General features: G+C 44.1%; 2 protein-coding genes across 6 annotated transcripts in view; both read right to left on the bottom strand.

Annotated features, from left to right (window-relative positions):
* The window catches only part of LOC121285180 (C-X-C chemokine receptor type 2-like), a 65,136-nt gene extending 63,112 nt beyond the window's left edge, over positions 1-2,024 (bottom strand). For all 4 annotated transcript variants that reach the window (XM_041201436.1, XM_041201439.1, XM_041201438.1 and 1 more), the window contains exon 1: positions 1,888-2,024. The gene's annotated coding sequence lies outside the window, so the exon portion shown is untranslated. The remainder of the gene's footprint in view (positions 1-1,887) is intronic.
* Positions 2,025-12,907: 10,883 nt separating this feature from the next.
* On the bottom strand, positions 12,908-25,248 carry LOC121285003 (C-X-C chemokine receptor type 2-like). 2 transcript variants are annotated; one of them, XM_041201068.1, is made up of 2 exons: positions 24,460-25,248; positions 12,908-14,655 (listed from the first exon to the last, which is right to left on the bottom strand). In XM_041201068.1, exon 2 carries the CDS (start codon positions 14,651-14,653, stop codon positions 13,568-13,570), a length of 1,086 nt encoding a protein of 361 aa, XP_041057002.1. In that variant the 5' UTR covers positions 14,654-14,655; positions 24,460-25,248; the 3' UTR covers positions 12,908-13,567. The 2 variants fall into 2 exon arrangements, with proteins under 2 accessions (XP_041057002.1, XP_041057001.1); XM_041201067.1 differs by having other exon boundaries at positions 24,456-24,806.
* Between the last annotated feature and the right edge of the window lie 2,367 nt (positions 25,249-27,615).

Raw genomic sequence — 27,615 nt, 5'->3', positions numbered from 1 at the left:
CAAGGTAGGACATACACAGTAAATGGTAGGGCACTGAGGAGTGCGGAGGAACAAAGGGATCTGGGAGTTCAGATACATAATTCCCTGAAAGTGGCGTCACAGGTAGACAAGGTTGTAAAGAAAGCTTTTGGCATACTGGCCTTCATAAATCAAAGTATTGAGTATAGGAGTTGGGATGTTATGGTGAGGTTATATAAGACATTGGTGAGGCCAACTTTGGAGTATTGTGTGTAGTTCTGGTCACCTAACTACAGGAAGGATATCAGTAAGATTGAGAGAGTGCAGAGAAGATTTACTAGGATGTTGCCGGGTCTTAAGGAGTTGAGTTACAGGGAAAGATTAAATAGGTTAGGACTTTATTCCTTGGAGCGTAAAAGAATGAGGGGAGATTTGATAGAAGTTTCCAAAATTTTGAGGGGTATAGACAGAGTAAATGCGAGTAGGCTCTTTCCACTTAGATTAGGAGAGATAAACACAAGAGGACATGGCTTTAGGGTGAAAGGGGAAAGGTTTAGGGGGAGCATTAGGGGGAACTTCTTCACTCAGAGAGTGGTGAGAGTGTGGAACGAGCTACCATCTGACGTGGTGAATGTGGGCTCACTCTTAAGTTTTAAGAATAAATTGGATAGATACATGGATGGGAGAGGTCTGGAGGGTTATGGACTGGGTGCAGGTCAGTGGGACTAGTGGAATAATATTTTGGCACAGACTAGAAGGGCCGAATGGCCTGTTTTCTGTGCTGTAGTGTTCTATGGTTCTAACAGTACATACAGCAGCCACTATGTGGCAAAGGGAGTGAATATTTAATATGGTGAACAGGGCACCAAGTAAATTGGTTGCTTTGTCGTTGATGGTATCAAACTTCTTGGGTGTTGTTGGAGCTGCACTCATCCAGGCAAGTGAGGAATACTCCATCACACTCCTGACTTGTGCCTTGTATATGGTGGACTGGATTGGAGAGTCATGAGATGAATTACTCACCACAGGGTTCCTAGCCCCTGACTTGTTCTTGTAGCCACAGTATTTATGTGGTTAGCCCTGTTAAGTTTCTGGTCAATGGTAACCCCCCCAGGATGTTGATGCTGGGGTGGGTGTGGGGGGAATTCAGCAATGGCAATGACTTTGAATCTTTTATACCTTTATCAAATCTTCCCCAACCTCATTTGCTCCAAAGAGATAAAATCTAGCTTCCTCAAGCTAATCTTGTAACTAAAATCCCCCACCTCTGGAATCTTTCTCCTCTGAACCCTATCAAGGGCCCTCACATCCTTCCTAAAGTGTGGTGACCAGAACTGGCGTAGTACTCCAGTTGGGGCCTAACCAGATTTTTACGAGGGTTCAGTATTAATCCCCTGATTGTGTACTCAATGCATCTATTTAAGAAGCCCAAGGCCCCATACGCTTTGCTAACCACTCTCTCAATATGTCCCCCCAGTTTCAAAGATCGATACACATGCGCCCCCAGGTTCCTCTGTACCTGCACACTCTTTAGAACAGTGCCAATCAGTCTATATTGCCTTTCCTTATCCTTTATAACAAAATGCATCACCTCACACTTCTCTCAATGAAATTCCAACTGTTGTACTGCCTTCTACTGCTCAAGTACCTATTTGTAACACTCAAAATGGCTCTAATTCTCTGCCTGCCTGCCCCAGCCTCTCCACAACGTACCCTGGTGTAGGCGGCCAGCCCCACCTGCAATTTTGACCTGCTGGAACCCATCCATCCACTGATTTCTCCCCATCTTGTGGATGCAGTTTACCAGCTCAGGGAGTTGACATCTATCCTCATATGCTTCAGAAAGTTATCTGATATTCAATGCCAATATACCTCACTTTGCTGAGCAAAAAAAATGTTTTACAAAATCAATTCAATTAAATTACATACCTTCTCAAAGGGTGATCGATGTTTCCTGTCTGTTAGTTGATAAAATGATTTTCTTGACCATCTAACATGCCTGACACAAGCAGGAGGACAACTCAGAGGCTTGTACAATGTTTGGTGACATGAACACAGGTTAATATTTCAGCAGAGTGAGAGGACTAACCAGTCCACTAACAAAACAAGGGGCTGTTCTGCAAACTGATAAGTGTGGTGTAATACATTGAGTAACTTAAAAAAAAATGCAGAATCCTTATAAGAAGCGATCAAAGTGGCCTGAACTAAACTCGCAGATTGCCATAAGATAAAAGCAAAATACTGCGGATGCTGGAAATCTGAAACAAAAACAAAAATAGCTGGAAAAACTCAGCAGGTCCAACAGCATCTGTGGAGAGAAACATGGTTAACGTTTCCGAGTCCATACGACTCATCAGAACTAAGGTTAAATAGAAATGAGGTGAAATATAAGCTGGTTGAGGGGGGTGGAACAGGTAGAGCTGGATAGAGGGCCAGTGATAGGTGGAGGCAAAGAAGAGATTGCCAAAGATGTCGTAGATAAAAGGACAAAGAGGTGTTGACAATGGTGATATTAGCTAAGGAATGTGCTAATGGTGACCTTAAGGGTAGAAAGCAGGATAAGCAAGTGACAGATGGCCCTAGTGGGGGTGGGGTGGGGGGAAGGGATCGAAATAGGCTAAAAGGTGGAGATAAAACAATGGATGGAAATAAATTTTAAAATAAGAGAAATAGGAGGGAAAAGAAAAAATATAAAAATAAAAAATATATATTAATCTTTATAGATTCAGTTTAATAGATAAACTGAATAAATGAAGCTGTACGATTGGAGTTGTAGGAAAAGAAATGCTACAGCTGCTGAGGTGGAGGGATTAACACACTGAAACATCAGAGATGGAGAGGGACATACACTGATAAGATGGATGTGGCGGGGAAGTATGCTGACAAACTAGAGGAGGCACATTTCACACAGGCTTAGAATGTTGTTCTTAAATTCATGTTATTTGTATTGTTTTAATATGCACGCTAAACACATTACTTCAAATTAATTGTAAACACACATTCTTAAGAATACCCATTTATAACACAACCACTGACACAGCACTTGCTTCCTGTTTCAGATTTGGCAATTATGTTTTAGATGTGATGTTACATCATTATTGCTCAAGCCAATGTGGAAAATTAAGCTCAATAATAAGAAATAATTATTTTTCTGTTATTTTTCAGTTTAATTAAATGCATTACGAAGGGTCAGTGACCAATTATTTGGGAACTTGGGTGTGTGGGTGTGATAGTTAATGGGTTGTACTATGTTGTCTTAAACCCAGAGTACAATGTATAATCTTTTTCAATTCATTCTTGGATTGCGAGCAAGGCCAATATTTGTTGCCCCTGCCTAATTTCCCTTGAGAAATCAATGATGAGCATCTTGAACCACTACAGCTCATGTGGTGTAGATACACCCACAGTACTGTTAGGAAAGGAGTTCCAGTGACAGTGAAGGAACGGCGACATAGTTTCAGGTCAGGATGGTGAGTGACTTGGAGGTGGTGGTGTTCCGATGTGTCTACCACCCTTGTCCTTCTAGGTGGCAGAGGTCACAGGTTTGGAAAGTGCTGTCTAAGGAGAGCCTTGGTGAGTTTCTGCAGTGCACCTTCTAGATGGTACACGCTATTGCCTTGTGCATCAGTTGTTGAGGAAGTGAATATTTAAGGTGGATCAAGCGGGCTGCTTTGTCCTGGAAGATGACAAGATCATTGAGTTTTGTTGGAGCTGCACTCATCCAGGCACATGAAGAGTATTCCATCACACTCCTGATTTGTGTCTTGTAGACAGGCTTTGTCAGGAGGTGAGTTACTCGCTGTAGAATTCCCAGGCTCTGACCTGCTCTTGTAGCCATTTTGTGGCTGATCCAGTTACATTTCCATTCATTAGTAATTACTGCCAATATCAATACTGTCATGAAAACAAAAAGTGCTGGAAAAACTCAGCAGGTCTGACAGCATCTGTGGAGGGAAAGACAGAGTTAACTTTACGAGTCCGTATGACTCTTCTTTAGAACTAAAGAGAAGTAAAAATATGGTGAAATATATACTGTTTAAGGGGGTGGGACAGGTAAAGCTGGATAGAAGGCCAGTGATAAGCGGAGGCAAAGGAGAGATTGCGAAAGATGTCATAAACAAAAGGTCGAAGGGGTGGTGTTGGTGATACTGGCTAAAGGATGTGCTAATGGTGATATTAAGGGCAGGATATTGAGGTCGGCGAGCGGGGGGGCAGGGCCTGCTCGACAACGCGTAAAATGACGCGGGATGAAGTTGGGCAGAACTCCCGACATCACCCTGCATCATTTCAATTTTCAGGTCAGCGGGGGCGCAGCCAAATCAGCTGTGCACCCACCGACCTGTCGACGGCCAATCGAGGCCATTTAAAAAATAATTGAACTCATTAAAGGACCTGCTCGTCCAATCTTAAGGTTGGTGGGCAGGCAGGGATCCCTGGCAGGCTTCAGAAAAAGCATGAAACCTTATCCACGGGCGGGGTGAGGTTTCATGTAAGTTTTTAAAAATTTAATAAAAGTTTAATTAAAAGTGATGGACATGTCCAGACTCATGTGACAGTGTCACAAGAGGGGACATGTCAGGGAAATTTTATTTTTCTATACTTACCATTTTTGAATTTGGCGACGATCTCCCTGAAGCAGCACTTAGCCGTAGGGAAATGAGTGTGTGAAAGAGCGCACTCTCAGCTTAGGAAATCCCCCCTGCCCACACAGGGAGTGCATAGCGCTTCCTGGCGGACGTCATGCTGGACGGGCCTTAATTGGCCCGCCCACGTAAAATGGTGGCGCGCCCCCTAATTGGGGGCGCCAATTGGAGTCGCACTCGCATGCACCCGCTCCTGAACTTCCCCCTGATGGGGAGTAGAAAGCAGGATGAACAAGTCACAGATGGCCCTGGTGGGGGTGGGGTGGGGAGAGGGGAAGGTGTAGAAAAAAAGATCTTAATAGGTTAAAAGGTGGGGATTAAACAATGAATAAAAATGGAAATAAATTTAAAAAGCAACAATAATAATAAAAATAGGTGGGAAAAAATATTTATATAAAAATTAAAAAATAATTTGAAAAAAAGGGGATCAAAAAGGGGCGGGGATGGAGGAGAGAGTTCATGATCTGATGTTGTTGAACTCAGTGTTAAGTCCAGAAGACTGTAAAGTGCCTAGTCGGAAGATGAGGTGCTGTTCCTCCAGTTTGCGTTGAGTTTCACTGGAACATTGCAACAGGCCAAGGACGGACATGTGGGCACAAGAGCAGGGTGGGGTGTTGAAATGGCAAGCGACAGGATCATGCTTGTGTTCAGACCGAAGGTGTTCCACAAAGCAGTCACCCAGTCTGCGTTTGGTCTCTCCAATGTAGAGGAAACCACATTGGGAGCAGCGAATGCAGTAGGCCAAATGGAAGGAGGTGCAAGTGAAATGCTGCTTCACCTGAAAGGAGTGTTTGGGCCCTTGGAAGGTGTGGAGGGGGGAAGTAAAGGGGCAGGGATTGCACCTTCTGCGATTGCATGGGAAGGTGCCGTGGGAGGGGGTTGAGGCATTGGGGGTGATGGAGGAGTGGACCAGGGTGTCCCAGAGGGAACAGTCCCTATGGAATGCCGACGAGGTGGTGAAGGGAAGATGTGTTTAGTGGTGACATCATGCTGGAGTTGGCGGAAACAGCAGAGGATGATGCTTTGAATGCGGAGGCTTGTGGGGTGAAAAGTGAGGACAAGGGGGACTCTATCATGGTTCTGGGAGGGAGAGGAAGGTTGAGGGCAGAGGCACAGGAGATGGGTCAGATGTGGTTGAGGGCCCTGTCCACTACCGTGGGTGGGAAACCTCGGTTAAGGAAGAAGGAAGACATGTCAGAAGCATTCCTTTGGACAGAGGAATCATCGGAACAGATGTGACGGGGGCGAAGGAACTGAGAGAATGGGATGGAGTCCTTACAAGAAGGAGTTGTCGTCGAGGTAGCTGTGGGAGTCGGTGGGCTTGTGGTGAATATTGGTGGGCAGTCTATCACCAGAAATTGAGACAGAGAGGTCAAGGAAGGGAAGGAAAGTGTCAGTGATGGACCGTGGGAAATTGATGGAAGGGTGGAAATTGGAAGCAAATTAATACATCTTTCCAGGTCCAGACAAGAGCATGAAGCAGCACCGAAACAGTCATTTGATATATTGGAGAAAGAGTTGTGGGAGGGGGCCTGTGTGGGACTGGAACAAGGAATGTTCCACATACCCCATAAAGAGACAGGCATAACTAGGGCCCATGCGGGTACCCATAGCCACACCTTTTATTTGGAGGAAGTGAGACAAGTTTAAGGAGAAACGATTCAGTGAGATAACAAATTCAGCCAGACAGAGGAGAGTGATGGTGGATGGGGGTTGCTCAGGTCTCTGTTCAAGGAAGAAGTGGAGAGCCCTCAAACCATCCTGTTGAGGGATGGAGGTGTAGAGGTATTGGACGTTCATGGTGAAGAGGAGGTGGTTGGCGCCAGGGAACTGGAAATTGTTGATATGATGCATCATAGGAATCGCAGATGTAGGTGGGAAGAGACTGGACAAGGGGAGAAAGAACGGAGTAAAGATAGCAAGAAATGAGTTCCATGGGGCAGGAACAGGCTGACACGATCGGTTTGCCGGGACAGTCGTGATTGTGGATTTTGGGGAGGCGTTAGAAGCGGGCTGTCCAAGGTTGGGAGATTATGAGGTTGGAAGCTGTGGAGGGAAGACCTCCAGAGGAGATGAGGTCAGTGACAGTCCTGGAAACAATGGCTTGATATTCAGTTGTGGGGTCATGGCCCAGGGGGAGGTAGGAGGAAGTGTCTGCGAGTTGGCGCTCAGCCTCTGCAAAGTAGAGGTCAGTACATACTGACTTTTTGTTTTTGTTTCAGATTTCCAGCACCCGCAGCATTTTGCCTTTATCAATACTGTCATGGACAGATATATCTGCAACAGGTAGATTGGTGAGGATGAGACAAAGTAGGTTTTACCCTTTCATTGATTCTCTCGCCACTTGCTGCAGTTCCCATCTCGCAGATACGTCCTTCAGGATTCAAGCAACTCAGTCAGTAATAGTGCTACCGAGCCACTCTTGGTGATGGACATTGAAGTCGCCCACCCCAGGTGCATTCTGTGCCCTTACTATTCTCAGTGCTTCTTCCAATTGGCGTTCAACATGGAGGAGCAATGACTCATCAGCTGAAGGAGGGTGATAGATAGTAATTGGCATTAAGTTTCCTTGTCCATGTTTGATCTGATGCCATCAGACTTCATGGGGTCTGGAGTCAGTTGAATGCTCGCAGTGGCACTCCATCCCGACTATATACCACTGTGCCACCCCCTCTGGGGTAATGATGGAGGAGTTTGGGACATTAGTTGTAAGGTATGATTCAGTGATTGTGACTATGTCAGGCTGTTATTTGTCAAATCTGCGACATAGCTCTCTCAATTTTGCTACAGATTCCCAGATGTACGTTGCAAACATAAGGGATGAGATTTTCGGGCACCACGCACTACCAGGATCACCTGGTCCCGCCAAAAGTCAGTGGACTTTTGGCTGGGCTGCCAAATCTCCCTTGGCAGGTCCCGCCATGGCAGGGCTGGAAAATCCCGGCCAAGCTCATTGAAAACTTTGCTGGCTGCATATGTATCCCACATCAATTCCTAATCACCAATCACCCTGTTCTCATTGACCTACACTGGCTTCTGCTCCCCCAAGGCCTCAAATTTAAAATTTTTATCCTTGAAATTACATGGCCTCATCCTTCCTTCTTCTGTAATGTTCTCCAGCCAAAGAATCCTCCAAGGTCTCTGCACTTCTCCAGTTCTGGCCTCATGGGCATACCCCCTCCCTTCACACCATAATTAAGCAGTTTATGCGATAAGCTCAGGAATTTCCTGCTGAATTATCTATCTCTCCACCAACCCCCCACACCCACACCCCCACCCGACCCTCACCATCTCCATCTTTAAGACCTTCCTTACAATGTACCCTTTTTGAGTAGGTTTTAAATTCACCCCTCCTCACATGTTCTTCTCTGACTCTGGATCCAGTTTTCTTTTTATACTTCTGTGAATTACCATAGGACACTTCATACATTGAAAGTGCTACCTAAATGCAGGGGAGATCTTGTGGCTCAGTGGGTGCTAACCCTGCCTCTGAGTCAGAAGCTCTGGTTTCAAGTTCCACGTCAGTACTTGATAGCCTCGAAAAGTGCGCCCATGGCCAAACAGTTGGATTATCAATCTGTAAATCCTTCCAATATGCCTATGGCAGGTGGTAAGAGTGTAAGAGTCTCCTGGTCAGCCATGCTTGATATAGAGTGGTATCCACGCCTAGGGACATTGAGGCCATTGTAGTGTCACTAATGCTATTATGACAGAGTACAACTCCACCTCACTTCCAATTTTTTACATTTCAGCTGCACAGGTTCCAACAAGTTCATTCCTAAAATCCCAATTAGGATCCTATTTATGCATTCCCTGATTTCCATATTAAAAGGGACTAATCATCGAAAACAGTAGGGTGCTTTGGAAATGGATAAGGCTACCAACCCTGTTTGAGGCTTTATCATCCTGTTAACCCCAGGTGAAGGGTTAAAATTGACTCTAATGCTTTTGTTTCCTAAACTAGGCTGCTATAGCATATACAGGCAAACAGAATGACCCAGGAGAAACTAGCTATGAAAACATACATAAGCAAATGCTTTATCTGCCTCATGCATCACTAGGCATAGGAAAGTGTCTAAGTTATGTAAATGCAAGTTGTTGTATTTAACCACCTGGGTATTAACCCGAAGATCTCTTAACTCCTAACTTGCGGCTTATCACAGCAGTCCCAAAGTGTATGCTTAATGATAAAGACTGTAGCTGAGAAAACACAATTTTCATAACGTTTATTTTATTTGATAAAGACAGTCCATTAGTATAAATATGTATCACAAAAATACTCAGTTGGTCAGTTTTTGAAACTTATCAGCAGTTTTTGAATAGTTACCAGTATTTGTTCAAAATGAAGTTTTCCTCAGTTAGACTCTGTTTGCCATCCAAACATAGCTGGAACCGACTCTGATTGGTGTTTGTCATTTAATGTTCTTTTAACTTTCCTTTACTCCCCCCATCTCCTCAACGGGTTAATTCGCCATGGGGTAAAGTTGCACCATCCTTCAGTGGCACACTCTGAATACTTGAGTGTGTAAGCGTTGACAAACATTTGACTGTCAGTCATGAACATGGACAACTCACAAACCCAAAGTTATTCTCGCCTGACATCTTATGCACACCGTCCAGTGCACATAATCAGCTGACAACCAGAGCACCATCTTTAGCGACGTTTCTTCATGCCAAGGGACATTGGGGCCATTGTAGTGTCACTGATGCTATTGTGACAGAGTACAACTCCACCTCACTTCCAACTTTTTACATTTCAGCTGCGCAGGTTCCAACAAGTTCATTCCTAAAATCCCAATTAGAATCCTATTTAAGCATTCCCTGATTTCCATATTAAAAGGGACCAATCATCGAAAACAGGAGGGCGCTTTGGAAATGGATAAGGCTACCAACCCCGTTTGAGGCTTTATCAAACCGTTAACCCCAGGTGAAGGGTTAAAATTGACCCTAATGCTTTTGGTTCATAAACTAGGCTGCTTATGGAAAATATATTTCACCTTAAACATGAAAAAGAGAATAAGGAGAAAATGGGAATTGTAAATATTACCCTGGCTAGAAGCACCAAGACCAGCTGGAATTAGAAGCTGTAACTCCCTGATATTTGGGCTCAGTAATCACCAATGGTGTACTCACCATTGTTGGGACAGCTGTACAATTGCTAATTCTGATCAGAATTAAGACAAAGCAAACAAAGCCTTTATACAGGAGTATATGCTGTTAATACCAATATTTTTTAAAGGCTGATAGTTTAACAGCTTCAAGCTGGCATTGTAATTATGTCACCAAATGGTACAATGATGGTCTCCAGACATATGAATAGACAAGACCCATAATGCTACAAACAACCATCAGAACTAAATCATATTCAGTTACCCTGTTATGGCTCCAGAATAGAGCACTGTCCTATTTTGGAAATAAAGCAGATGTCATAATTCAGATTGACTTCAAGATAAGAAAGGTGATGAATAGTATCTGTGAGAAGTGAGTAATACAAACTGAAGGGCTTTAGTTTGACCAAAAAGTTTAAAAAAAAAACTCAATTCAGGGTCAGCCCTGTTTAAGTAAAATTAAATCAAGAGAAAACACAATTAGAGGTAGCACTCATTGTGACAGTACTGTTGCTGGAGGGTTTCAGTCTGAATAATTGAGAATAACTTGGAGTACTGGGAACACACTGTCACCAAGATAAAGGTGGAGTAAGATCAGTTCGAAAAATGATGTGTTATGACGCGGCAAATGATGCATGCCAGGCAGATCAAATCCACGAAGGAAACTTAATCCCATTATCACATTGGTTTTGCAATTTGTATTTATTTTGAGATTCATGCCCTGAATTCAGAAGTAATAAGTCCACCAAGACTTCAGAGATATTTTAGAAAACTAAATTAAACATTTATTAACTAAAGAAAAGATTGTAAGCACATGCATAGGTCTACAAATTGCTACTATAATAACTCCTAAAACCCCTAATTAATCTGGCTTCCAGTTATACCCCCGTTAAGGCAACGGTAAAAGACATAGATTTTAAACAGATGCCGGCAAGTTAACACAACCCTGGACAGTAGAATTCAAAATGGCTTTTCCCAGCTTCAGTTTCTGTAGACAGCAGGCTTAATGCACAAATACTGGAGGCTTTTCGCACTTCTGATAGATCTTACAATGCCTTCCCTAACACATAGCCTTATTCTCCTTTATATATGTTTCTCCCTTTTATTGTAAATTCCATTGTTCCCATAATTATTTGTAACTTTACCTTTTTCATAATATTATTTTCATGGTGCTAATATCGTCAGTAAACTTTGGGAAAAATAAACTCACTGCTTGGCCTAGCTTCTCTGGCTTGGTGTAACATCCTACCATCTCTTTGAAATTCAAACTGCCCCGATTTATCTAAAAAATGCAAATTCCCCTCACCTTACATTCTAAGGCTTCAGCCATGTTTAAATATTTAGCATTTCAAACCTCGCTTCTTTTGATGAATCAAAGCCTCCAGGCCAGCTGTCTCCAATTCAATTAAATTCCACACACACACACACACACACACACACACACAGAAACTATCCAAACCCCACTATTAACTTACTTTTATAATGAATCACAATAATATTACGAGAATTATTATGCTTCTGCAATACCCTCCTCCTTATGAGAAAATGAACCATCATAGCTTAAAAAGAAGGCTTCATTTTCTTAACCCATCCTACTTGTGACAGATATGAATAAAGAAATGGCCCACAGTTTCATAATTGTATCTAATTCAATACATTATTTTACACATTACAGAATTGTGTCCAATTTTAAGGAGCATACTTTAGGAAGGGTGTCAAGGCCTTGGAGAGGCTGAAGAGGAGATTTATTAGAATGGTGCCAGAGGTTAGAAATCTAGAAACATGTAAGCTGGCATTGTTCTCCTTTGAGCAGAGAAGTTTAAAGATATATTTAATAGAGATTTTCAAAATTTTGAGAGGTTTGGAGAGCAGAAACTATTTCTATCTCAGGAGGATCAGTAAACAGAGGAGACAGGCTTAAGTTAATTGGCAAAAGAATCAAAGAGGATATGAGAAGAATGTTTTTACATAGTTAGCTATGCTCTGGCACGCTTTGCCTGAAGGTCAGCTGATTCAATAGTAAATTTCAAAGATGAATTGAAACAAAGAGGAAAAATGTGCATAAAAAAGGTTAAAATGCAAGGGGTGGGTCAAACTGAATAGCTCTTTCAAAGAGCTGGCACAGGCACGATAGGCTGAATGACCTACATCTGTGCTGTATGATTCTACGATCAGGGTAAAAAGTATGAAGCAAGTGTTCCTTGTGGACAGTCTGAAGCTGAATAAAACACACATCATAGGTAAGTAAGCAGAAGGTTAAGCAGATAATATAGTGGAGATTGGTGTATCATTGGGGTGTAGAGCCCCTACATTGGAAAAACTCGTGGCTTATTTCTGACCATTGTGCATTGGATACCAACACAATGAGCCACCCAGGAAAAGCTAAGTTATTCTGTTCATACCTGAATACAACACAGAACTGTTATTCAATGATTTAATTTTTAAATTGCTCAGGCCATTAGTTTCTTTTTTTATATAGGAACATCGGAACATAGGAGCAGAAGTAGGCCATTCAACCCATCGAGCCTGCTCTGCCATTCAATGCGGTCATGGCTGATCATCCACTTCAATGCCTTCCCCCCACCAACACCCCCCCCCGCCCCCAAACCACCCCCCGCCCCCCACACTATCCCCATATCCCTTTATGTCAATGGTATTTAGAAACCTGTCAATCTCTGCTTTAAACATACTCAATGATTGAGCTCCCGCAACCTGAGTAGAGAATTCCAAAGATTCACAATCCTCTGAGTAAAAACTTCTGCTGATCTCAGTTGTAAGTGGCTTCCCCCTTATTTTGAAATTGTGTCCCCTGGTTCTAGACTCCCCAAACAGGGGAAACATCGTACCTGCATCTACCCTGTCTATTTCTTTAAGTATTTTGTAGGTTTCAATGAGATCACCTCTCATTTGTCAAAACCCTAGAGAATACAGGCTCAGTTTCCCCAATCTGTTCATAGGTCAGTCCCACCATCTAGGAAACAAGTCTGGTGAACCTTTGTTGCACTGTCTCTATGGCAATAATATCTTTCCTAAGGTAAGGGAACTAAAACTGCACACAGTACTCCAGGTGTGGTCTAACCAAGATCCTATACAATTGAACCAAGACTTCACTACTCTTGCACTCAAATCTTCATGTGATAAAGGCTAACATTCCATTAGCCTTCCTAATTGATTGCTGCACCTGCATGTTAGCTTTCACTGACTTACGGACAAGGACACCCAGGTCCCTTTGTACATCTACACTTTCTAATCCCTAACCATTTAAGAGATACTCTGCACATCTGTTCCTCCTACTAAAGTAGATAACCTCACATTTTTCCACATTATATTCCATCTGCCATGTTATTGTCCACTTATTAAGTCTTCCCAAAGCCTCTTGAAGCCACTTTGCATCTTCCTCACAACACATATTCCCACCTAGATTTATGTCATCCGTGAACTTGGAAATGCTAGATTTGGTGCCCACATCCAAATCATTGATCCATATTATGAACAACTGACGCTCAAGTATTGACCCTTGTGGTATCTCACTAGTCATAGCCTGCCAACACAAGAATTACCCGTTTATTCCTACTCTCTGGCTGGGATTTTCCAGCCCCATCAGGGTGGGACCAGCCATGGGGGATGCAGCGGCCCAACCAAAAGTCTATTGACATTCAGCGGGACCAGATGATCATGGCAGTGGGGTGACTGAAAAATCACACTTTCTGTTTTATGTCTGTTAGCCAATCCTTAATCCATGCGAGTGTATTACCTCCTATCCTATGTGCTTTAATTTTGCTAAACAACCTCCTGTGAGGGTCTTTATTAAAAGCTTTCTGAAAATCCAAGTATACCACATCCACCCACCCCCCTTTATCAATTATTTAGCATCTTACTGTTAGTTGAAGTCAGTCCAGGTTCAGAGGAAGAGGATACAGATCTCCTGAACTTGGACTCTTCACTTAGTTTTCCTTTTGTAGCCAAGAGATTGATCACATTACTCTTGAATTTAACCCCAATGAATACATATAAGATTGGATTAAGGCAGCAGTGCAGAAATCCCAAAATTTGGGTTCCAGATAGAGCCCTATCGATATGATTGCGCATGTCACAAGTCTCACCAATGAGTTTGCTCCTCATCAGTGTGTCAATGAACAGAGTAATATTGTACGGCAGCCAACAAATGAGAAAAGCCAGCACCACAGCTATGATGATCTTCATGGCTTTCTGTTTCCGGATTTCCTTCATTTGACACAGTTTCCAGATCGTCACACTGTAGCAGGAGATCATGACAGCCAGTGGAATGAGAAATCCAATAAACTGCCACCAAAACCTGGTGATTAGTCCCAATGTTTTGGTCGATTCACCGTCTAATAGCTCATAACACATTGTTATGCTGGAACCGGGTGGTATATATTTGCCCTTGTGGACTGGTAAGGACAGAAAAATGGCCAGCACCCAAACAGCAGCACAGGCCAGCTTAGTAAAAAATGGTCTCTTCCAGCTGCAAGTCTGTGTAGAGTAGACAATGGATAGATAGCGATCGATACTGATACAAGCCAATAACAGACTCCCGCTGTACAAGTTAACTTCCTGTAACATGCTGATGATCTTACACATGGCATCACCAAACACCCAACCAGACATGGCATCCACTGCCCAAAAAGGCAGGGTCACGGCAAAGAGCAAATCGGCCACTGCCAGAAGAAACAGGTAGATACCTGTGGATGATATTGTGCGTCGATTGTAAAGTATGACAACCATTACGACTATGTTCCCTATCACAGCGAGGATACAAACCAGGGTATAGACAATTGCAGTTGCCGGGTTGATCCAATTGCCACTAATCACAAGGCTACAGGGAATCACGTCAATATCAAACAAAGGATAACTCTCATTGCTGTAGTCTTCAAACATTTCATAGAATTCCGACGCATTAAAGGTGATGCTGGTCTTATCCATTTCTGAAAAAAACAAAAAATAGATCAGGAATTGAGAATAAAGCCAAACTGTTTGAATTGTTTTAAAGAAAATCACAGAGTATATGTCATTGAAGGTGATTGCAAACTTGTCAGATCCATCATTCTAAATATTGTTTTTGAGCAATAGGAAAAGAATGTGCTGATCAAGGATAATAATTTGAACTTGTCCTATTTGACAAATTAAATAGAGTTTTTTGAGTTAATGACTGATTGGCTAGATAACAAAAATGTATTCTATGGGGCGGAATCATCTCAGGTTTGCACTAAGTGCAGTAGTGGGCATGAAAAACAATGTTTTACCCGCTGGCCGCACTGGCGGATTTTCACACCACATCATCCCCTTCCCAGCCTCATTAATAATGCATTCACAGGAATGGATTGCTGGCGGACGGGTTTGGATTTTCCTGCCACACCGTGACCTTAGCACTTCCTCTGTCCAGGCACCATATTTAAAGAACATCAGGGTGCAGCCAACTTCATGTCTACAGACCAGGACTGCTCCAGGCGACGGATAGCCCCAAAAGCAAAGGTGACAGCAACCCTCTCTCTGGGGCACCTCTGGACACAGTGGAAGGCTGGCATGAACTCCTGTACTCTCACACTGGCCACAGGAGGTCCACCAGAATCACCAATCTGGCCTGGGAGGCGGTGGCAGTGGTGGTCAGTGCTGGAACTCCAGAACATGTCAAAGTCAGGGTGGTGACATGCAGGGAGGGGAGCTTCAAGGTGAAGTGGCACCGATCGACCTGCTCTCCTCCGCGCTGCACGTGCTTGTGGAAGGTTAGACCATGTGGTGCCTAAGCTGATGTAGGCAGATTTGGCTAAGGGGTTGGGAAGATGGGGGAGGGAAAGCGGGACAGACCAAGCATCTTTGTGTGAGTGTTCAGCAGCAGCGGGGTGAGGAGGCACTGGAGCCCTGCAATGTCCCACTCTGTTGGGGTAGGCCATCTGTGAAGAGAGTTCAGGTACAATTAGCACTAATCAAAGCTCTTCACTCCTTTTCAGGAGGAGAATGCAGATAATGCAGCCGAGCGGGTGAGGACTGGCAGAGGGCAGGCACAGTTGGCGATTCTCAGCTACTTCGAGCAGGAGGCCCTAGATTTGGAGAGGCGCCATGCGCCCAGGTCCACTGTGTCGGTGAGTCTGGGGTGCCACGGGCAGGTATGTTTGCCCAGCAGTGAGGTCACCATTGTTCTCCCAACAGCCATGGCAGTGCTGAATGTTCAGTGATTGAAGTTTGCAACATGGCTTGACCATTGCTTATGGAAGGCTGAGCGCATAATGATCCAGGGATGCACATTGACATTGTCTCCACGTTAACTGATCCAATGTCCTTGTTCTTCCTTTCAGCATCGGCGGAGCAGGGTAGGGAAAAGGAGCAGCAGAGGCCCCCCTCTCACACCTGAGGGCCCTGAAGTCACGCACTCACCAGCATCACACCATCTCTACCAGGCAGGCACCAGCACAGATACTAGCACCTTGGTGGAAATTAGAACACCAGCTAGTGTCCCGGGGCACAGCGGTGAGGGCACTTCACAGTCGCTGGAGGAGGTGGCAGAGACAGAGTGCCCATGGCGCCAGCAGTCGGAGGACTGCAGGGGACCAGGTACATGCTGAGTCGGTGCCTGATGATGTGCCTCTGGAGTCGTCTGTGACGCAGCAGCAGCAGGAAATGCGGCCGGGTACACGGGAGCATCTGGTGGAGATACATGAAGCTATGCTTGGCTTGGTGTCTGTGGTGGAGGAGTCTATGCGGACCATTGCCGAAGCAATGAGCCTCATGTCCGAGCACCATGCCTCCTCCACGGAGAGTGGTGACTCTCATGGAGAGGCTCCTCCAGGCGACCAATCAGGGCTTCCTGGGGAAGCACTCGGATGAGTAAGCCCTCACATCGGCATTGACCTCAGCTGGTCAGTGTCAGTGTGGGAGATGGTCTGAGCACCAAGTTTCCCAGCTTGGTGTCCATCCATCCATGGTGAGCAGGGAGGTCTGAAGCGATGTCACATCGGCGCAGCAGCTGCCTGTCGTCTCTGCGGGCTCCTCTCAGGGCGCTCTGGGTGAGAGCAGCAGATCCTCCGCCCCTCTGCCAGTGACCATTGCATCCGGTGAGGCTGCGACGACTGGTGAGATGCCACTGTGGAGCTGGCAGCTCCCTCCCAGGCGGGGCCAGCACAGGCTCCATGGGCCAGAGGACGTCCGCCAAGGTCATCGAGGCCAACGGGACAGCAGAGTGAGCAGGCTTTCTCAGATACCACTCCCAGCGAGGGGGCAGCACCAAGACATTGCACCCAAAAACATAAACATAAGGCACCTTAGGCGCACCATGGGTTTATCACAGGTGCTTTTGTGTAGGCTCACAATGAGGTCTTTATGAGTTGGTGTGATTTTAAACACCTTTGTAATTTTGTTTTCTGAAATTCCTTTGGTTGTAATATTAAATTCATACATGTCACTATGGCTGAGGGTGCCTCTTTTCTTCTGCAGGTGGATGCTTTCCAATAATGTAATGAGTGATTTGTGGGACATTCAGCTTTATTAACAAGGCCCTTAGTTAATATTCCTATCCAGACAGATTTTGCATGTAGGTATCGAGTATGGGGCCTGCAGCCCAGGCTTGTCCTGGAGGTCCATATGTGGTGTGCTAGCTGAAGGTTCTTTGGATTAAAGCCTCCCAGGTTCCCTGCCTCCCTGGAGTATGCCCGGGCCAGCGTCTACCCCCTCAGAATTTCCCTGTGCATGCTTATCCTCAGGCTCACTGCTGGACTCATCATGTGCAGCCGCAGCCACTGCATTTACAACTGCATCGTCCACAGCGTCCCCCTTTTCCAGCTCAAGACTGTGGAGAGCGCAGCATGCAACCACTATCAGCGACACACGATCTGGGGGTACTGGAGTGCACCCCCTGAGAGGTCCAAGCATCGGAAGCACATCTTGAGAAGACCAATGGTTCTCTCCACCATAGCCCTTGTGGTGCTGTCGCTCCTATTGTACCGCTGTTCAGCTTCTGTTCTTGGATGGCGGAGACGTGTCATGAGACACCTTCTGGGGATAGCCCTTGTCACCCAGCAGCCAATCATCCAGCTGAGCTGGAGCACTGAAGAGCCCCAGCACCTGGGAGTGTCTGAGGATGTAGGTGTCATGGGAGCTGCCTGGGTACCTTGCACAGACTTGCAGAATCTGCATCTTGTGATCGCACACTATCTGCATGTTCATGGAGTGGAAGCTCTTCCTGTTGATGAAGGCACCGGGCTCACCTGTTGGCACCTTGATGGCCACATGTGTGCAGTCTATAGCACCCTGGATGCGAGGGAAGCCAGCAATCATTGCAAAGCCTCTGGCTCGCTGTGTCTGGCTTGCCTGGTCCCAACGGTAGTGGATGAAGGTCAACGCACGCCTGAACAGAGCATCTGTCACCTGGTTGACACAAGTGTGGACAACTGATTGCGAGGCACTGCAGAGATCACCCACCAATCCCAGGAAGGAGCCAGTGGCATAGAGGTTGAGGGCAGCTGTGGCCTTTAAAGCCACAGGCATGGGTTGTCCAGCCACACAGTTGGCGGAGATCTCAGGCCCAATCATCTGACAGACATAGTTGACTGTCTCCCTTGAGAGATGGAGCCTCCTTCGGCACTGCACCTCAGACATATTGAGGTAGCTGCTTCACCGCCTGTAAACCCTCGTAGCAGGATAGTGGTGTCTTCTGCAGCCCATTCCTCCTTGGATACCTCTTGGCCCTGCACCCCTTGTGCCAGTGCCTGTCCTCCCAAAGGTGGCTCCCCTGGAGGCTGAATGTGCACTCCTGGCCTCCTCCTCCTTCTAGCCCTCTCTTCCTCCTCAGAGGAGGTGCCTCCATTGGGAGAGTTCAGCTCCCATTCCCAGGCTAAGGGAAGGCTTCCTGAAACCTGCAGGCCCAAAAAAGATTCCTCACTGCAGAGTGCTGACCTGAAGGTCGTGAGTCCAGACCAAGTAGCTGATATGCGTTCTGAAGCATTGCAGATCACACAGGCAACTATCAGTAACAGACCACCCTCGCGACCTCACTGAGCCCTCTTATCCAGCCTGTCTCATCCCAGCCGTGGATGAGGTTTAGACAAATGTGTCCTATCCGCCTGTGCACTGGCCCGAGGATTGCGCGGGTGCCGAAAAATCGCCGTCAATTGGCGCTTCAAACGCTTTAAGTTAATTAATGGCGGGCGTGCATCAGAGATCAATGCCCACCCGCCCAACAACATCGCGATGGCGCTCAGTGACATTGGGAAGCTCACCCGACATCACCACGCGTCATTTTACATGCAGACGTGCGGGGCCCGTCCCCACACGCCAGCGGGAAAATTCTGGCCACAAGATCATGTGACAGATGGCAGATGGCACTGTGGGGTGGTGGGGGGTCGGGAGGGACGGGGTCGGGGGAGGGGGGTGTTGTTGGGGAAATAAATAAATAAATGTATTTAAAAGGGGTAAAAATGGAGAAGAGGGCTCAAGATCTGAAGTTTTAGCTGATTGACAGTCAGTTGCCACTGGCAGTTTCTGTTCCCAGTACTTGCTGATTAATTTTTTTTCAGTGTTAAGTTCTAACTTAAATATAAAATTTTCCACTAAAGTTAAAATTTTAAATGAATTTCACTTCGACAGCATTCACTCAGCATTGCTTACCAAAGAATTCCACTTACAACAAAATTTTGCCTTCTTGTTTATCATGCACTCAGTTTTGGGACTGCTCTGTACCACCTATGGTTGGGTCCAGTTTCAGTATTGAATACTATGTTTGCTCAAATAATCCCTTGCTGACTATTAGATTGCAATGAGGAGTGGAATCATGCCCATATATTCCTCCTGTGAATCCAATTAGGTCAATTCTAAGCTTCCAATAGTTGTACAAACTGGCATTCAAAAGTGGTATCAGATATATCCTAAGTGCTGCTTTAATTCAAAGGGGCAGGGTAGGGGAGTGAATAAACTGTCTTTATAGGTACAAAGGAGCAGGAGTAGGCCATTCGACCCCTTGAGCTTGCTCCACCATTCAACCAGATTATGGCTGACCTTCTCCCTCAATGCTATTTTCCTGCACCATTCCCTTGTCCCTTGATAGCTTTAATGTCTAGAAATATAGAGTAACTGAAATCCAAGTTAATGGCAGACAATCACCACTTGACTTAAATGTTACAAACTTTATATTGTGCTGCTGCTTTCATGGCTTTAGGAAGCACAGTAACCTCAGACTACCATTTAATGGCCAGGGAAATTGCAGAATTATTTGAGGTGGTGGCAATTTCACATCTCCTGAGTGAACTGAGGCAACAGTTGGGAGGAAATAATGAGGTGGGCCCATTGAACATACAAAGGAGCTGGAGACCAAGGAAAAAGTAGGACACCTAAAGGCCAAGGGCTATTCAGAGGAATTGATCAGGGGAATAGTAAAATGAGCATTGGTCCCCTAGAGAGTGAAAGTGGGGAGTTAATAGTAGTTAATAAAAAAATGGTGGAAGAAATGTACAAATATTTTGCTTCTGTGTTCACTATAGAAGATACAAAAAATATTCCAGTAATAGCTGCAAATCAAGAGGTGAGCGGGAGAAAGGAACTTGATGAAATTGAAATCACTAGGGAAATGGTACTGAGCAAATTAATGGAGCTGCAGACTGGCAACTCTCCGGGTCCTGATGGACTACATCCTAGGGGCTTAAAAGAGGTTTGTAATGAGGTCGTTGATGGGCTGGTGTTAATTTTCCAAACTTTGCAAGATTCTGGAAAGATTCCATCAGATTGGAAAGTAGCAAACATAACCCCTCTATTCAAGAAGGGAGGGAGGCAGAAACAGGAAATTATAGGCCAGTTAGCTTGACATCTGTCATGGGGAAGTTATTAGAATCCATCATTAGGAAGGTTATAGCTGGGCGTTTAGAAGAGCTCAAGGCAATAGGGAAGAGTCAACATAGTTTTGTGAAAGAACGTTATGGGGAGAATTTTCTCCCCATTGGGGGAGGGGCTGAGCGGGAGAGGGTGCAGGCGGGCGCACAGCCATTTTATGTGGGTGGGCAAATTAAGGCCCACCCAGCGTGACGCGCACCTGGAAGTGCTGAGCGCTCCCTTTGCAGGTGGGGCAAGTAGGCTGAGTCGGGGCATGCGCACGAAAGAGAAACCCCCCTGAGGCAGCTCTGTGTTCACTTTTTAAAATTTAATAAAGGAAAAAATTTTTTTAAGACATGTCCCCTCATGTGACAGTGCCACGTGAGCTGGGACAGGTCTATGAATTTTACTGAAAATTTTTATTAATGTTTTAAAATCTTCATGAAACCTCATTCCGCCCATGCATGAGGTTTCATGATAAATGCGAAGGCCACCTGGGCTCTTCACCTGCCCGCCAACTTTAAGGTTGGACGGGCAGCTCAGTTAATAACTTTAATTAGTACTTAAATGGCCTTAATAGGCCTTTGACAGTTCGACGGTCACTCAGGTGATTCTGCTGTGCGCCTGCCGAACTGAAGATCTGAATGATGCGTGGTGACAAGGGGACGCACGCCCGACATCACCATACGTCATTTTACGCATTGGCAAGCCAGGCCTGCCCCTGCTCACCAACCTGAAGATTCTAACCTGTGTTTAACCAATTTATTGGAGTTTTTTGAAGAAGTAACATACACAGTGGATAAAGGGGAGCCTGCGGATGTACTGTACTTGGATTTCCAGGAGGCATTTGATACAGTGCCACATCAAAGATTATTCTGAAAATAAAAGCGCATGGTGTAGTGGGTAACATATTACCATGGCTAGAAGATTGGCTGGCTGACAGAAAGCAGAGAGAATGGGTCTTTTTCTGATTGGCAGGATGTGATGTGTGGAGTCCCACAGGGGTTTGTACAGGGACCTCATCTTTTTACAATTTACATCAATGAATTAAATGAGGGGATTGAAGACATGGTAGCTAAATTTGGAGATGACACAAAATAGGTAGGAAAGTATGTTGTGAAGAAGACATGAGGAGGTTGCAGATGGATATAGATAGGTTGAGTGAGTGGGCAAAGATCTGGAAAATGGAGCTTAAAGTGGGAAAATGTAAAGTTGTTCACTTTGGCACAAAAATGCAATGTAACCTAAATGGAGAATGGCTGCATTATTCTGAGGTGCAGTGGGATCTTGGTGTTCTAGTACATGAGTCACAAAAAGTTAGTATGCAGGTACAGCAAGTAATTAAGAAGGCTAATGGAATATTATCCTTTATTACGAGAGGGATTAAACATAAAAGTAAGGATGTTATGCTTCAGACTTACAGCGTATTGGTGAGACCGCAGCTTGAATACTGTGTGCAGTTTTTGTCTCCTTATTTAAGGAAGGATGTAAATGCATTGGAGGCAGTTCAAAGGAGGTTTACCAGATTGATACCTGGAATGAGTGGGTTTACTTATGAGGAAAGGTTGGACAGACTGGGCTTGTTTCCAATGGAGTTTAGAAGAGTGAGGGATGATTTGATTGAAGTATACAAGATCCTGAACAGTCTTGACAAGGTGGATGCTGAAAGGATATTTCCTCTTGTGGTTGTGTTCAGAACTAAGGGGCACTGTTTTAAAATTCGGGGTTGCCCTTTTAGGACAGAGATGAGGAGAAAATTTTTCTCTCAAAGGGTTGTGCGACTTTAGAATTCTCTGCCTCAGAAGGTGGTGGAGGCAGGGTCATTGAATGTTTTTAAGGCAGGGATAGATAGATTCTTGTTAGGCAATGGTATCAAAGGTTATCGTGGTTAGATGGGAATGTGTAAATTGAAACACAAGAAGATTAGCCATGATTTTATTGAATGGCAGAGCAAGCTCGAGGGGCCGAATGGTCTACTCCTGTTCCTATTCCTTATGTTCTTATGTTCATATGAGATAAGGGAACATACCAAGGAATTGAGGTCATGGATCACAAAGATAAAAAACCAAACAGTAACGAGTATTTCAAAGAATAGGGTGCAAGTGTGTCAGCATCAATCAATAAAAGAGATTACTCATTCATAGTAGGTTTCGGTCTGCCCAACAATTTCCTCAATACGATTTGCACAGTTTTGCACCTTCAGAGGAAGACACACTGAAGTTTCCTATGTATGCTCATTTACACCTATTGGTATGTGCATTGGTGTAAAATTTGTGTTCTTTTTAAATTCATTCAAGGGATGTAGGCTTCGTTGGCTAGGCCAACATTTATTGTCTATCCCTAATTGCCCTTGAGAAGGTGGTGGTGAGCTGCCTTCTTGAACCACTGCATTCCATGTGGTGTAGGTACACCCACAGTGCTCTTAGTGAGGGAGTTCCAGGATTTTGACCCAGCTACAGTTCCAAGTCAGGATGGTGAGTGACTTGGAGGGGAACTTCCAGGTGGTGGTGTTCCCATGTACCTGCTATCCTTGTCCTTCAAGGTGGTAGTGGTCATGGGTTTGGAAGGTGCTGTCTAAGGAGCCTTGATGAATTCCTGCAGTGCACTTTCTAGATGGTACACACTTCTGCTACTGTGCATCGGTGGTGGAGGGAGAGAATGTTTGTGGATGGGGTGCCAATGAAGCTGGCTGCTTTGTCCTGGATGGTGTGAAGCTTCTTGAATGTTGTTGGAGCTGCACTCATCCAGGCAAGTGGGGAGTATTCCATCAGACTCTTGACTTGTGCCTTATAGGTTGTGAACAGACTTTGAGGAGTCAGTAGGTGAGTTAACCGCTGGAGGATTCCTAGAAGTGTAAGCAACTGAGCCTCCAGAAAATTTCAGTGCTGTTTCTTTGCACTGCATTCTTCAACAACACCCTGAGAAATAAGCAACTAAATCAAAAACTGCTGCTCTCTTTCATTTCCTCTAAAATTACTTGGATGCATGTGTCACCAATATCTTGTTTATTTTTTAACAATATTGTGTTCATTCAATGGCATTGCCATCACTAAACACCCCACTATCAACATCCTGGGGGTTACCATTGACCAGAAAGAGAGCTGGACTAACCATATAAGTACTGTGGCTACAAGAGCAGGTCAGAGGCTAGGAATCGTGCAACAAGTCTAGGAGCCCTGTGGCGAGTAACTCACCTCCTGACTCTCCAAAGCCTGTCCACCATCTACAAGGCACAAGTGAAGATTGTAATGGAATACTGCCCGCTTGCCTGGATGAATGCAGCTCCAACAACACCCAAGTAACTTGACACCATCCAGGACAAAGCAGCCCACTTCATTGGCACCCTTTCCATCAGCATTCACTCCTTCCACCACTGTTGCACAGTAGCAGCAGTGTGTATAATCTACAAGATGCATTGCAGGACCTCAAGAAGGCTCCTCACACAGCTCCTTCCAATCCCACGACCACTACCATCTAGAAGGACAAGGGCAGCAGGTACGTGGGAACACCACCTCCTGGAAGTTCCCCTCCAAGCCATACACCATGCCAGCGGGCAGCAGAAGCTGCAGTCAGGCAAAAGGTGTAAAACTTCTCTGTTAAAAAGCACCAAGCCTTTTCTGGCAGAAATTGTAGACTTTCCAGTCTGCAATCCACCCAAGCAGCCAAGTATGTCAATCATGCTTCAACGAGGGAAGTGGTCCACTATGAACACTCAGAAAGGTGCCAAAAGAAGTTCAACAACTTGAGCCCAGATGACAAGTTAACACACTCCTCTTTTATTTTTGTTCACACTGGGCACCTCCACACTCTTCACCCTCTTAAAGCAACACTTACGCAGCTAAATGTATTTTATAATATTGCATTGTCTATGTGCCAAAAATGAGTTCTTATGCACAGAGTTGACATACAGTTTATTAAGTTAAACATTACATACTCACGGCCAAGGATCAAGATCACAAAGGATTTTTTGCCACAGAAGTTACACACGTTACAGCTCAACCTTCCAAATGTCTCTTTTCACTTCACATTGAGTATTTTATATCTTTTGAATTACATATTTCACATGATCTTGATAACCTTGTCGCAGTTCACACACCCATTATCTAAAAGTTGCCAAAGTTCCATCCATGTTCTCACAGGCTGGTGTTAGTTACAGATAGCTTGAGCTCTAAATGTCAACAATTTGTGTGCTTACCCAGAAAACACACAGCTTGTGACCACCTTACAAGCTTGCCTTATGCTGTATTCTCAGCTATATTTGCTAAATAAGCTTTGGCTACAAAACTAACATAAAATGGAAGTAAATATAAATGATGCTTTTGCATAAAAAATTTTTTCTAACTATTTCTCAAACTTGACCTCTAAGAAAACCCTTTTTCTTTAAGTGTGGTTCTAACTCAGCAACTTGTGTTATGGCTTTCAGTTTCCTTCAAATCAATTGCTTACACATAAAATTCTAAAATCTGCTTAAGGGCACCTCCAACACCCTTTTCTCCATCACAGCTTCTCTGGTGCACAGCAACTATCTCGCAGATCTTCAAGATCTATCCTGCACACCCCCACATTTCTCACTTCTCCCATGATATAGGCGCCAATATTGGGAACAAAATAAAGGAACAAAACTGCAAAGAAATTTCAGAGTGTAAAATCAGAGAAATATGGAAAGATTTATGTCACAGAATGAGGCCATCAGAGTATTGATAAAGGGACACATCAATTATCCAAAAATAGACAAGGGAACAACAGTGTAATGGGAAAAGTGGGGGAGGAATTCCTGAAATGTTTGCAGGAGATCTTTCTTGACCAGTATGTTCCAACATTGATCTGTATATGGGGAATGAAGTGGGACAAGTGGAGCATGTTGCATTTAGGAAATAGTGATCACAATATCATTAGATATAAAATAGTTATGGGAAGGGGCAAGGAGTAATCAAAGAGAAAGATACTCAACTGGAAGAAGATTAAATGTAGTAAGGTGAATAAAGATTTGGCTTGGGTTGATTTAAAACAAAAAATGACAGGTAAAACAGTAAATGAACAATGGGAGGGCTTCAAAGAAAAGATCGTTTTGGTACAAACTAGACACATTCCTATGAGACGGAACAGAAAGGAATACAAAGTGGAGTGCCCTGAATAATTAAATACATATAGATTAAATTGAAAAGGCTTATGAGAATAAAAACAGGAAATACTCAGAAGTCTGGCAGCATTTGTGAGAGAGTAACAGAATTAACATTTCAGGTCAATGACATTTCTTCAGAACACAATTGCCTGACCTGCTGAGCATTTCCAGAATTTTCAGTTTCAATTTCAATATCCAGTATTCACATTACTTTGCTGTTGGCTAAATATCAAACTTATAGAGAATCAAGCAGAAAGTGTAGAGAACTAAAAGTTGAAAAAAGAGAGGCAGAGAGAATGCATGAGAATAAATTAGGAGGTAACAATGGCAACACTAAAGTGTGTTTAAAACATAGATTAGAATAGTTAGGTACTTGTTTGACTGGCGCATACTCGATGGGCCGAAGGGCCATTTTCTGTGCTGTAGACCTCTACAATTCTATGACTCTATAAGAGTAAAAGGATAGTCAAAAGTAGCACGTAGCTCATTAAGGACTAAAAAGTAAATATTTTTATGAGGACAGAGGGCACGGCCAAGGTACTAAATAAGTACTTTGTGTCAGTCTTCACAACACAAAAGGATGGTGTTGTGATCACTATTTCCTAAATGCAACATGTTCCATTTGTCCCACTTCATTCCCCATAAACAGACCAAGCAATGTCACAGTAAAGGATGAAGTGGTAGGGAAATTGGATAGGATAAAAATAGATAAAGAGGAGGTATTTAAAAGGTTGCTAGCTACCAGAGGTAAAATATTACCCAGTCTCATGGGATGAATTGCTAGGTGGTTGAGGGAACTAAGGGTGGAGCTAGTACTGACTTTGGCCAAAAAAATTTCCAATCTTCTTTAGGTATAGGAGTAGTGAAGTGGAACTGAAGGCTGAACCCATTTAAAAAAACAAGAAGAGGGGCGATCTGGTAATTACTGGCTAGCCAGACTCGCATCAGTGATGCGGAAACTTCCAGAGACCATAACCCTAAACAAAATTAAATATCAATTGGAAAAATATGGGTTAATAAATGACAGCTAGTAGGGGTTTGCTAAAAGCTGATTATGTCTGACTAATTTATTGAGTTCTTTCATTAACTAATGGTGAAGGTTAACGAGGGTAGTGCAGACTGGTGAAATGGACAAACACATTGGGTAAAATTTAATGCAGAGAAATGGCAGGTGATGCATTTTGGAAGGAAGAATGAGGAGTGGCAATATAAATTAAATAGTACAATTTAAAAGTAGCTACAGGAACAGAGACTTGGACCTGCGTATATATATCTTTGAAGATGGGGCAGACGAGTTCAGAGGTTTGTTAAAAAAGCAAACGAAAAGCTTGGCTTTATTAATGGATGCATAAAGTACAAAATATTTTCTATAAAACATTGATTAGGCCCCAGCTGGAGAATTGTGTCCAGTTATGGACTCCGCACTTTAGGAAAGATGTCAAGGCCTTGGAGAGGGTGCAGAGGAGATTTGCTTGAATGGCCCCAGGGATGAGAAATTTCAGTTGTTTTGAGAGGCTAAGGAAGCTGGTGCTGTTATCCTTTGAGCAGAGATGTTTAAAGGGAGATTTAATAGAGCTGTTCAAAATCATGAGGTGTTTTGATAGAGAGAAAAACTGTTTCTACCCTGTGAGGGTCAGTAACCATATGAGACAGATTTAAGTTAATTGGCAAAAGAGCCAGAAGGGAGATGAGAAGAAGTCCTTTTAAGCCATTATTATTATGATCTGGAAAAAAAAACTACCTGAAAGTGTGGTGGAAGCATTTTCAATAGTAAATTTCAAAAGTAAATTGGTTAATTGTTGACGAGGAAATATCTTCAGGGCAATTATGAAAGACCAGAAACTGACACTAATTCGACAGTTCCTTCAAAGATGAAGCACAGGCACAATGGGCCAAATGGCCTCCTTTTACACTATAAGATTCTATGTTTCAGGGTAGAAGCTGTTAAGCAAGTGATCCTTATGGACACTCT

This window comes from Carcharodon carcharias, chromosome 12, assembly GCF_017639515.1.
Source record: "Carcharodon carcharias isolate sCarCar2 chromosome 12, sCarCar2.pri, whole genome shotgun sequence".
NCBI classification, from domain to species: domain Eukaryota; kingdom Metazoa; phylum Chordata; class Chondrichthyes; order Lamniformes; family Lamnidae; genus Carcharodon; species Carcharodon carcharias.
This window is presented reverse-complemented; position numbering and strand designations above follow the sequence as displayed.

Coding starts and splice junctions, on each gene's coding strand:
- LOC121285003 (XM_041201068.1), bottom strand. CDS start 14,653: ATGGATAAGACCAGCATCACCTTTAATGCGTCGGAATTCTATGAAATG.